A 12681-nucleotide genomic window follows, 5' to 3' on the forward strand; every position below is an offset into this window, starting at 1 on the left:
GGAGCTATTACATACAATTAGCTTGTGCTCAGGGTTGTACAAATACGTACGAATCTGTTGTCGATTGTGCAATAGTTTTACAGTTTCAACAAGCTTGCGAAGTTGAAAAAATCTGTAAGGTTAAAAACGGCAATAAATGGTTTTGTTTATGCTAAGCCCACACCATAATTCTCCCAAAAAGTCTCCAGCAGAGAAATCTATAACAGAATCTGCTAATTACTTCTGAATAATTATTATATTTTCCCATACGAATCCCAACGAAAAACCACCTCCACAGCACACACCACTAGCTCCAGGTCCACACCACAATATACACCTACACCCCCTCCCCCTCCCCCCGTCGCCCTTCAATCGCACGTCGCATAAATCGCTTTTGATCAGCCATATCGCGCTAAACCAAGCCGACAGTGTCCCTGGTGGCACACAGACCGTATATTGGATTGCAGTTCTGAAATCGAGCGTGCTAAAATCTCTCAGGATCATATCTTTGCCTGCCGACAATTGAAACCGTTTTACAATCATATCGTCAGCCGAAAAGTTATACCCTGGATTACACCGAGGGGCCAATAAAGGAACGGAACGAGCGAAAGCGAACCAAAAACATCGTTCGTATGGGCGCAGTGAATGGACGGGATGTAATGCACAAGGGACCCAAATGACAATACCCATGCACAGCGTTTTCCTTCGGTGGATGGATCTTCTGGACTTCGGCTTAAAAAAATGCTCGTGTGCACCAGCAGGGACCAGCAAGACAAACTCGGCGAAATATTCTCTGATATTTGAATATATGAAAATTTAATGCAATCATACTAATTTGTGGATTCTACGTATACGCAGAAAAAAAGGTTAAAATGGATTTATGTGATTGAATTACACGTAAATTTAATGGATACAATAAAGCCAAAGGGGTGGCGGCAGTCATATTTTCCGGTCATCGAAACCGCGATGCTCGGGAAAGCATGCGGAAAACAGCATACGGTGCATTCTTTTTGCTCTGCAAACAATGGATAGGGAAAGAAGATGCCGAAAATTGCATGTATGTCGTTCCGAACAGATGAGCTTTATTCCAGGCAAAAGTCAATTTTCCGTTAAATATTCATGACGTTACCATTCGACAAACAATTTTTGGTTGGAACGCGAAATGTTTGTTAACCACGAGTCCGAGAGTACGATCACGCCAATTGGAACAGTTTGTGGGGTACACGTGTTAATCAATTTGTTCCGACCAGTGACAGGTGGCACTTTGATTTGTTTGCAGTGTGATATTTTATGATTCAATTTGTGGATTGTTCCATGCCTCGCAGGACGGAATATTGATTTATTTGGATAAACACCTATCCAGTGTGTCATTTGCAAGCAAACGAAGGGTGGAAAACGAAACCTTATTAAATGAAATTAGCTACACGACAGATTGAGATCAACCGGTTTCCGGGTGTCGTCGCATCGTTTGCGTCAGTGCCTGTACCGCAAACCATTCCATTTTACCCAAAGATTTATTTACATTGAACCCAGAGGCAAACAAAACGGAAAAACCAAGGGCGAAAAAATGAATAGTACATATCAATGGATACGGATTCGCAGAGTTACGAAAACATATCGAAATTCGTGGGGTTTCATTTAATAAATAAAAATTGAATTTTAATTAAAAGCAAATATTAATTACTCAGTACGACACATTAAGGGCAGGACGATGCGACAGGTCGTCGACCTAGAACATATTCGAAAGTCGAGAATGATTATAGTTAATGTGAAACTCCAGCCGTTGGCCAACCAAACAACACAATTGAACTGGCTTGGTATTTACGATTGTGCATAACATAAGATTAAAAATGTCAGTTTCTACACTTTAGTGGGAAATTCAGCGTGGTCCCTGAGATTGCGGGAGGCCATTATAGAGGTTCAATACTAACAATTAAGCGGATAAAAAAGAAGTAGATTTTCCTACTACACCAGACGCAACCTTTCAGTTGTCAGTTTTACACTTTAGTAGGAATAAAGGATGTATTCGTAAAACAGCACACATTTTGTCCATCAACATTCCTCAAATAGAAACTTGAAATTCTCAAGGAATTAAGGACCTTATAGCTATGAATTACTTACAGGGTACAACACTCGAAGTGTAACCAATTAAATATGTCATAAATTCGGTTTGAAATGTTATTTTCTATATATTTCAAAGTACAAAATGTGTGAAAATAATCAAATATGAAAGCTATCGCGGGGTTGTATGTAATGTGGTTCGGAACGGTGGTTTTCAGCCATTCTTGGATCACTCGCTCTTTTGAAAAGTGTTCTGAAGGCTTCAAAGCAGCCTTCAAAACACTTTCCCGACACTAATGAGACTTTTGGAATTTGTAAGGCTTAATCTTGAACTCATTTTTCCAATATGCGTCGGATGCTGCAATCGGATATTTTCAGTGCTTTAGCCATTTGATTGGCACTTCGTCGTGGATTTCGCTCGCTGCTCCACTTTTTGAACCATTTCACGTGACGTTGCAGTTTTTTGATGCCTATCTCCGTTTACCGACCTAGTATTATTATAACAACTTATAGAGCGACAAGCAAAAATTTTATTAATATTAAGATGCTTAAGCTCACGAACAATCTCTGTTGTGATTTTTTCAGCTAAATATGGAGGATTCACACTATCTCTTTGAGATGCCATCACTGATCCCTTGTTGTGCGTTCACTTTTGTCAAAATGCTTTCGTACGCTTGTAAACAATACTCCGAACTGCTATTTAGCCAATTTATAGACATCTCATAACAGTACGACAGCTGCACGACCGATCTGAAGTTTGTTACACTTAGAGTGCCGGACCCTATACATTACTCATTTAATCTATTTTATCATGTGTTGTTTCATGTACAAAAGATAGTTTTATTTTTAAACTCATTCATTCAAACATTCTTCAATTTTACCTAATCTGTAAAAAATTGAGATATTTGCGAAGTGCTATCTCTATAAAAATAAAACAAAGTTTAACCGTAATGCTTCATTATAAATGCAAAAAGTTTCTTCGACACTATTTCCTGTACATCACACCGTTCATTGTACCAGAAGTGATGTATGGAGTACAAATTTTACCACATCCGCAAATCGCTTGCCATAATATTTTTTCGATATTTTGTTTTTTTTTTGACGATGGTCTGGGACGGCGATACAACATTCCTGTCAAAAGAGTTGACGTATGTTTCGTCATCCACCACGATACAACACAATTAAATAAGCAACTGCATGTAAAGCTTCCGGGCAAGGGTTTTTGTGATAGAAAATGTTAAATGTTCGCGTTAGAGCGAAGTGAAAAGTCGAGCAGAACGTACCCTTATTCATCCTACCATTTGAGCTAATGCGTTGAATAGAGGTAGCAGGCACCGCTCTAACTAATGTGTTCAAATGGATGGGATGAATAGAGGAGCTTAGATGAATTAGGGAGCAGTAACCCTATATTCAGAATTGATTTCTCCAGCGACGTACGTAGGATTTTATTTTTTAATGACTAGTATTTTTAACCAACAATTTTGAGTCGATTTTTATAACATTTTTAGCTTTTTTTACTAAATAAAGCGCCATTTCGCGAAAAATCTAAATATCAAAAAAAATCCTACGCACCTCACTTGCTATTGTTATGAAGAATCGCAATAACTTTAGTTTTAAGTTTAGAAAATGCGGGAAATAGGTTTCCAGCCTGGACCCTTACCAAAAAGAGGTGTCTACGGGAAAATGCTGCACAGTCGCCATCTTGTGACAAAATCACTTGGGACAATTGTTCTTTGTACTTTATAAATAGTATTAAACATCCCATTTTACAAGATTCCGATTCACCTCTTCATTGCGTCTAGAAAAAATCCCGAAATATACCTATTTTTCGTGTTCTACAGTGGTGTAACCTCTTAATTTGTTCGAAGAATTGGGGTGGAATGGGTATACACGTTTCGTGAGATTATAATGACTATCTTCAATCGATTCTCTGGTCTTTTTTACATAAGAAATACTAACTTTGATCAGCCACCTTCAAGTTTCTTTCGAGTTACTCATTCAGTCGTGAATATGAACCCAAACAAAAAGGGGAACAAAATGAGCATGATAGTGATCCGTGCGAAGGTAATTGTTATTTTGACGCATGCTAGAACCTTACTATATAAGCACTTTGGTAGCCTTATAATTCGAAGAATGGTAAAATTTCCTAAAAATTTCGGTAGCTCTCAAAAATTGCAAATTTACGCTGGCAGAATTCTGCTATAATTCTGCCAGCTATGGCGAGCAGATTCGCCGTACTTTTTTTCTTTGTTTCAATTTTACTATTCGGATGCAAAATTTCACACAAGGATTCTTTACGCAGTTTTAAACTCAAAAATTAGCTATAGTTTTAAATATGGTAAGTAAAAAGTTTAAGGTTTGAAAACAGAGAAAGTTGTGCGAATAAACTGAACCGGTACAAAACCGGTTCTACCGGTGGCAAGAATCTAACAGAAAAAAACCGTTCCGTTAATAAGCGTAAGGTGAAATTTTCTGCAATCAGCGCACAGTGGTCGGAAACGCCCAAAACGTGAACTTAATTCACTAGAGGCCAAACCATCGAATATATTCACAGGGTGTTTTTGGAGGAATTATTCGTATGAATATTCCCCACAATCTGATAACAATCTGAAATTGGGTATGGCTTACTATGATCGAACTAAAAAAATTAACTTTTTATGCTGCCGAGATAGAAAGTTGGTGTCTTCGACAAAATTTTAGGAATGTTCAAAGTGAAGAATTTTGTTGAAGAACTTGAGCTTGTAGGACTAAAGATTACCGATTTATAAGGCGTTTTCTAAAGCAAACCCCCTTAAATCTAGTTTTTTTTAATATAACTTTTTTTATTGTGACGTTTTGTGCAAACTATGTTCAACACAAATGTGTAAGTATCGAAACTACATAATATTGTCGAAGAATGTATGTAAAAATATTCGTTCGTTTCAAAGTTATTGAAGATTTTTACATTTTTTAAACCAACTTCAACTACGTATAAGAAAGAAAGGTGCAAACCAAAATGCACGAACAGGCACGTCTTTAACTCTCTAAACTATGCACAATAAAGCTAAGAACGGTTGGTGCGTGGTACTCTAGAACCCTATGAATAGGGTAAGCTTACTTTATCATGTTTTTTTACTTTTTCCATGCAAAAATCAGCAAAAAAAATCGATTTTTTCCGTCAAATTTAGTAATTAATGGAATGGCATCCTTTTGTAAGCATCAAATTCATTATGACATGTCTAATTGAGTATACATTAGTTTGGGATCTCAAATGATATTAAAAACTTCACTTTTTTACTCCCACGTTTATAAAATCTGAAATATTCAGATATAAGTGAAAATAATACTTGTAATTGAATATCGAACCAAGAATTTCAAAAACCGGTGCAAAAAACAAAAAAATTTGCTGATTTTTGTATGGAAAAGTCAAAAAACATGATAAAGTAACATTCAACAGGGCATAACTTTTTTACCATTGGGTAAAAATCAACCAAATTTTGCACACTTTCTCATTGATGTGTATTGTTTACATGCTGTCAAACTCGAAATCGTGTTTTTCGATTCAACGAAAATGGAGGTGAACCAATGCGAGTCGAGAGAACAAATTCTTTACAAACACCTGGAATTTCCTGACCTGTCGCACCGGCAGTTGGGAAAAATGTTGAACATTCACCATTCAACCGTCTCCAGAGTGTTGAAGCGGTTCCAGGAGCTGTTGACGTTGGACCACGGCAAAGGAGCTGGAAGAAAACCGGGACCGGAAAACTAAAAGACGGAGGAAAAGGTGAAGCGGATGATTAAAGCAAATCGCAACGTCTCAAGCCGTGATTTGGCTAAAAAGATCGGCATGTCGCAGAGCTACGTCCAGAATGCAAAGAAGAGAGCTGGACTATATACATACAAGGTACAGAACTTCCCAAACCGCGATGAGCGGCAACAATCGACGGCTAAAACTCGGACACGGAAGCTCTACGAGAAGATGCTGACAAAGTATGGCTGCTGTGTGATGGACGACGAAACGTATATAAAAGCCGATTTTAAGCAAATTCCGGGGTTGGAGTTTTTCACCGGCAAGAGCAAGTTCTATGTGGACGACAAATTTAAGAAGAAGAAAATGTCGAAGTTCGCCTCCAAATATCTCATTTGGCAGGCCATCTGCTCTTGCGGACTGAGGAGTAAGCCTTTCCTGACAAAGGGCACAGTAAATGGCGAGATCTACAAATCTGAGTGCCTCGCGAAGCGCCTTTTGCCGTTCTTGCTGCAGCACGACGAAGCTCCGCTATTTTGGCCAGATTTGGCATCATGCCACTATTCTAAAAGTGTCCTGGAGTGGTATGAGGCCAATTCTGTCCATTTTGTTCCAAAGGACATGAATCCGCCAAACTGTCCGGAGCTGCGCCCGGTGGAGCAGTACTGTGCAATGATGAAGCGGGAACTTCGGAAGAGCAAGAAGACAGTCAAAGACGAGAAGGACATGTTAAGAAAATGGAAAAAACTGAGAAACTGGTACCGGATGACGCTGTAAAGACTTTGATGGAGGGCATCAAGCGAAAATGCGTTCAATTTTACACTCAAGGCTCCATCGATTAACTTTTCTTTTGATTTTTGAAGTAAATATATGTATAAAACTACCCTAAAATTTTGGTTTGATTTTAAACATTATAAGAAAATTGGCATGACATTTTCGGTGTCGCAATAATTTCGTGTTCGCCCTTTAACGCAAGACCTTCGCCACATCTGGACTGGCGTTCCTAACATCCTGTCGAGCTATTGCCGAACATTTTTACTAGAGATTTCTGCATTTTCTCGACCCATAACACCTTGCGTTTTTTAAAGTTATGTTTGTTCTACTTCTGGCAAACTTTACCCCCTATCATTTGGCCGACCAAGCACCATATTGTATGGCTAGAATGAAATTTAATTTAAAAAAAAAAATTAACCCAGAGCAGCGAACTATTGTGAACAAACTGAATAAAAATACTGCCCTCCTCTTTAAGAAAAATATTGCTTTCGAATCCTTAATGTTTTTTTTAATCAGATGTATCACCACAACTGAATATTCTCGTCGTTTGCTCCTATCAATCGGACGAAGAGGTCCTTTGGGAAGACAGACAAGAGCCAGAACAATCATCAAATATTTGTAGGCACTCGCATATCTTAAAAGACTCTTTTCCATCTGTCGTCAGCTCTTTTTTGTTCCGCTCAATTTTCCATATTTTTTCACAACTGTTGTTTGCAAACCATTAAACGAATCTGCAAATTTCTCCACGGATTTTATTTCGTTCCCCAGGTGCAGTAGCGCACGAGTGCGGTCTACCGGTAGGGTTGCCGATTTCATGCGGCAACAGCATTTCCATCAGCGCTCACATCGTTAACATTGGGTCTTCTGGTATTTTGACAACGATTGAAATTAGTTCAAATCGTCATTTGTAAGTAATCGTGATATGGGTGGTTACCGCTTACATTCCCGGTTTACGCTATCCCAACAAACTAAAAGGATCGTAATGTTTAGTTTTCTCCGGTTACTTTATTGATGTTTCATGTTTACTATAACTGATGTCAAATACAGCATTATGTCACGGGGCGATTTACCTAATTTAAATACCTACAGTTGCCGAGTGATCTACAATCGCTTTTAATTGATGAGAACTGTGAAAAAAAATCTCCAATTTTCATTATTTCATTTAAAGGGTTCTATCTATTTAAGGGGGATACTTTTTTGGGCCTCCGTTTTACCGAAAGCGGCTTAGCGGTGATCCAAGAGATCCAATAATACAATAGCTTGAGATCCAAGAGATCCAATAATTCCTTAAACAATGCGTTGAACAGAGATATTAAATATTATTTTAACTCACAGGCTGAATGAGTATGGCGACAATAGGTAAATATGATCGAAATGGGTTTAACATTTAAACTTCACATCAGTTATCAACAGCTAGGTATTGTGTGTAATTCTTTCGTTTCAATTAGAAATTTATAGAACTACAGAATCTGTGTTCAAACGAACAAATTTACAATTTACTTTTTATTGTTTGACAACTTTACCTTTACATTAGAAAACGAACTGTACCTACTCTTCTGTGGGATAAAAAATGAAACGACTTTCTTCCGCACACCATCCTCCAAGTCGGATAGCAACGGAAAAAATGATGAATGAAATTGAAAAACAAATACTTTCAACTTGATTCGATTTTTTCGACTCTCCCTTTCGCGGTGTTTTTCAAACTCGGTCGCCCGACTCTCGTTCTCGTGCTGTGTTTATCTAAATCACAAAACAAAAATGTACACAAGAACGTACATCGAAAACCGCGAAACGGACTGGCAAAAAGCATGGGGACTATCTCGAACGAACAAATTTCGTTGCCCTCAATTCGCTGCGGGGCTGGATGATAGTCTCCCATTCGGATTGATTTGGAGTGTATTTTAACAGATTTAATATTTCGATACGTACGCCAATTACAAATACGAGACAATACAGTGTAATGGGGTTGCCGCTCAGTTAGAGTCGAACACACAAAGAAATAATAATTGAACTTTATAACATTATGTTGCAATGATGGTCGAGTTCTACTGAAGAATGTAGTGCCATTTGGAAAATAGGAGAAGTATCATTTTCCCAATGCCTTTATTGTTTATTTACCGTTGTTCGGTTGGAATATCAAGATTTTTTGATTAAGCGTTTCGTAACTTGGAAAGGGCGATTCAGCGCCTAAGGAAATTTGTTCAAACATGAAACAAGTGGGGTTCTGTTTGCGGTTAATTACTGCTAATTGTATTAAATTATTATTCAAAATATGCTTGAATCTAAATAACGAACAATCACAAAAATAAGAAAGCAAAGTTGTTGGTAGTGATACTAGGTTTAGATTAGATTATTCGGTAGAAGGTTCATATCCTCTACCATAAAGCGAAAATGTTACAACAACTGTTCTCTGCATCATTCCCATACCTCATGAATTCTATCGAAATTGGAATTAAATCCAAACCTTTCTCCTCAATTAAAAGGTCACATAATCCAATCTATTCGTGCGCTTCCATTGGTGCATATTAATAATACACGATTGCATCAAATCTTCGGGGCATCATTTCATTCCTCAAATTGGCTTTTAATTCCAGGCTATGATATTTCCTCAGTGAAGCGATTCGCATCAATCAACGATACAATTGATTCCGAAACCAAACGACAAAAAAGCGAGAATAAAACCAACCGCCAACCCACAAAAAGATAAACAAACGAAATAAAAGTGAGACGCCGCGCGGCAACGGTGGAAAACCCGAGAGACTGAGCGAAATTGGATGAGAGTATTTCTCTCGTATAATAGCCAAAGGAAAAGGATCCGAACAACTGGTGCAGCGCGGGAAATGGGATGGATCATAACGGCAATAAAAATGCCTCCCCCGCGCTGACAGTCGTCCAGAGGCGCGAGATATGAAATATGATCCTCGCTCTTTCATTTGCGTAGATGTCGTTACACAGTTCACACGGTTTTGCTCAACGGCTCCTGATCCCATAGAAAAGGGATATTCAAATACTATCCAGTGGTGTTCGTCAGTCTCAGCAGTATTCTTGTAACAGGTGTAGTGACTAGAATGGGAAATCTCCAGGGCTTTGTGCATTCTTGAGCGAATTTGATATGCATAGGACAATACACAATTGGATTTATGTCAGGAAATTAGATTATACTGGATAATTAATGTCATTATTTCCCGACACCCGACAGCTCATTCGGAGAAACGGTTTTTAAACGCATTAATTTTCATCGATGGAAAACTAGTTGCAATTGATTAGATGGCTCATGTGATAAGTGAATCGCAATACTTTCATATGTGAAGAAGAAAAAAAGAAGAACTATTTTGAGCCAGTCAGCGAGAAATATGTATAACACACAAAACCAGCGCATTGAAGCAGTAAAAATTAATTCAATTTAGTCATCCAACTAGCGAACAATTGTGACTTGTTTTTTTCGATTTTTGTGGCCTCGGGGAGTTCGATTCTGCAAAAAATAACTGCAGTATTCGTGATACGTAGGCACAATGTAGTTAGTGCTGCGACCGAACACTGGTTCTACCGCACAAGTTCATGAAAGAATAATGCTTGTCCCTAGATGCAATGATCCAACCAAAAATTGGTGGAATACAATCAAATTAGCGATAAATAGAACATATTTTCCACAAACGTTGGGTTGTTGGTAACTGCACACAAAAAAAGAAAACGGTTGCTCCGACGAAACAAAAAAGTATGCAATTACGGTTTGACAGTGAATGTTTGCTAAACTAACCGCGAGGGTAATAAAAAAACAATGTTTACAAATTGGCTAGCGCCACCCACAACGACCCTGCCACCAGATACAATCATTGAGGTTGGTCCACCACCATTCACCCGCTATGCTGCTCACAGTGCACTTGTTTCCGCTCACAGTGGCTATCTGCGAGCAGCCATACGTTCCGATAGACCGACAGTCAACGCAGACACCATTCCAATATACATCCCCAATGTGACCACGGACCAGTTCACCCCACTACTCACCTACATGTACACTGGATTTTTGGATTTGAATTTAGAAAACATTTTTGGCGTCCTGTTGGCCACGCATATTCTTCATATGCCACGAGCAATAGAAATGTGCCGAGCGTTTCTTTCCGCTACCCAAACGGAACACTATTTCGGTGGATTGAACAGTATATCCGCTGCCGGTGCAGCCAGTGGCCACAGTGTATCAAAAGTTAAACCGGAATTGGAAACCAACAAAGTGGTACGACCTATTGCAAGCAAAGCTACCGGAATTGGGCTCAATTTTATTGCACCACCAACTTCACATATATCTCTTCCGAGTACCCATACCCCATTCAAAAGCCTTCTGACAGTTAGTCAATCATCGACAGTGATAACCGAAAATGTTGAAAATTCATCGCCTCCTCCAGGGAGCTCTCAAACAGTCGAATCAGTACACCATGACTCTACTAGCTCCACTAAACAGCATCGTCCATGTGTAACAGAAGAGGAATCAAAATCCCCAAAAGAGACGAACCAAAAACGACAATCTAAATCTTTAAAACGTAACGCATCGAAATCGGAATCTGTAGTAACAACAGTTGTGAAGGACTCAAACGGCGGCGACAAAGGTGTGATAATCGACATCGCAAGCTGCGATGGTCCAGTGCGATTCCGTCGAGTTCTCAACGACAGCTATGGTACGAATAGCACTAGCAACATAATCAGCATGCCAGATGATTCGAAGGGTCATCCGCGCTACATGAGTTCATCTTTCCATCAACAGGTAAAAAGAGACGGAAGCAAAGTTCAAAACAGTCATCATCATAGACTAACTTTCTTCTTTCCAAATCACACAGATGGTGCGCAACATCAACGAGCGAAAACATATGGTTTCCGGCGAAAGTTACGGTTGTGGTAACAATAAGGACGAAAACAGCCAAGACAACAACCAATCGCAAGCTGGTATGGGAGGAACGACCATAACACCAACAGTAGGTAACGAACAGGTGTACAACTGTGTGTATTGTAAGCATACGTTCAAATCGCAATACTGCTACCAAAAACATGCAAAACGTCATTTGATTCCTCTAAGCATGGACACTGGTAGTAACGTACCAGTTGTGGATAACATTTCCACTGACATTACTGAAAAGGAACCGGCTGCTGTTAGATACAGAAAACCAACACAGCATGGCAGTAGCAGCACCAAACGTGAAGTTAAACCATTGGATATGAACGTGCAGTATTATCCGTGCAAAACGTGCGGAAGCAAATTTCCCAGCTACTACTTTGTACACAAACACCGTAAGATGTGCCATGCTGACGAAGAAATATTGTAAAGAATTGTTGTCGTAAGACGATGCTGAATAACATACGCATACAGGGTATATATTAAATCAAAATTTTGTCACGCAAACATATCAAATTAAATAAAAATATCGCTTCGATCCTGAATGAAGTGCATGTTTTATTTGTTGCTAAATAAGCGTCGCACAAGGCTGGCAAATTGCCAGAAAAAAATCGTCTCCTTTTGGAACTTATTCATTTTTAGTCCCCTCAATCCTCCATTTTTACATCAACATTTTATAATTTTCAAAAATATTTTATTCTTGATTTAACTGCTAAATTACTCTTTTAAAAATTAATGTAAAACTGAAAATTTACGCAGAAGATAAATTACTTGCATCCACTAGGCCGGTCTCAAACAGTGATAAAGGGGGGTATGTTGGCCATACAATTTGACCATGTGTTCTCGATCATTTGAATTAATACGTTATGGATATTATTTGATGCTTTCATTTCTACTTTTCTAAACACATTTACCGCGAGAGACAAACGAAAAAAGCATGTTTATGATAATTGAACAAAGTGTTATCTGTACATATATAAAACAACTTAATCTATGCTCTGGTCAATATGTACAAGAACCAGTTCGAATAGGTTCAAACAAGCTATTACGATACAATTGCAGAAGTCATGTCTGTTGAAGCCATATGGCACCACGCGCGGGAAATTATTAAAGAATTACATTGAATAATTAAAAACGTTTTTGTTACTTTTATTTTACTTAAATTTACTAAAATGCTGCAAAATTAAAATTTTAGAATTGTTGAACTTATTGGAATTGATGAAAGAATCCCTACTTTCAAGTAGTACACCGTTCCTGC

General features: G+C 38.5%; 2 protein-coding genes across 5 annotated transcripts in view; one reads left to right on the top strand and one right to left on the bottom strand.

Moving 5' to 3' along the window:
- The window catches only part of LOC131691857 (uncharacterized), a 163665-nt gene that overhangs the window by 16249 nt on the left and 134735 nt on the right, over positions 1–12681 (bottom strand). The gene's annotated exons all lie outside the window — the stretch shown is intronic.
- LOC131691858 (uncharacterized) lies at positions 9245–12014 on the top strand. Of its 2 annotated transcripts, XM_058978535.1 has the most exons (3): positions 9245–9595; positions 9741–11297; positions 11371–12014. In XM_058978535.1, exons 2-3 carry the CDS (start codon positions 10320–10322, stop codon positions 11851–11853), a joined length of 1461 nt encoding a protein of 486 aa, XP_058834518.1. In that variant the 5' UTR covers positions 9245–9595; positions 9741–10319; the 3' UTR covers positions 11854–12014. The 2 variants fall into 2 exon arrangements, with proteins under 2 accessions (XP_058834518.1, XP_058834517.1); XM_058978534.1 differs by having other exon boundaries at positions 9245–11297.

This window comes from Topomyia yanbarensis, chromosome 3 (assembly GCF_030247195.1).
Source record: "Topomyia yanbarensis strain Yona2022 chromosome 3, ASM3024719v1, whole genome shotgun sequence".
Classification (NCBI taxonomy): Eukaryota; Metazoa; Arthropoda; class Insecta; order Diptera; family Culicidae; genus Topomyia; species Topomyia yanbarensis.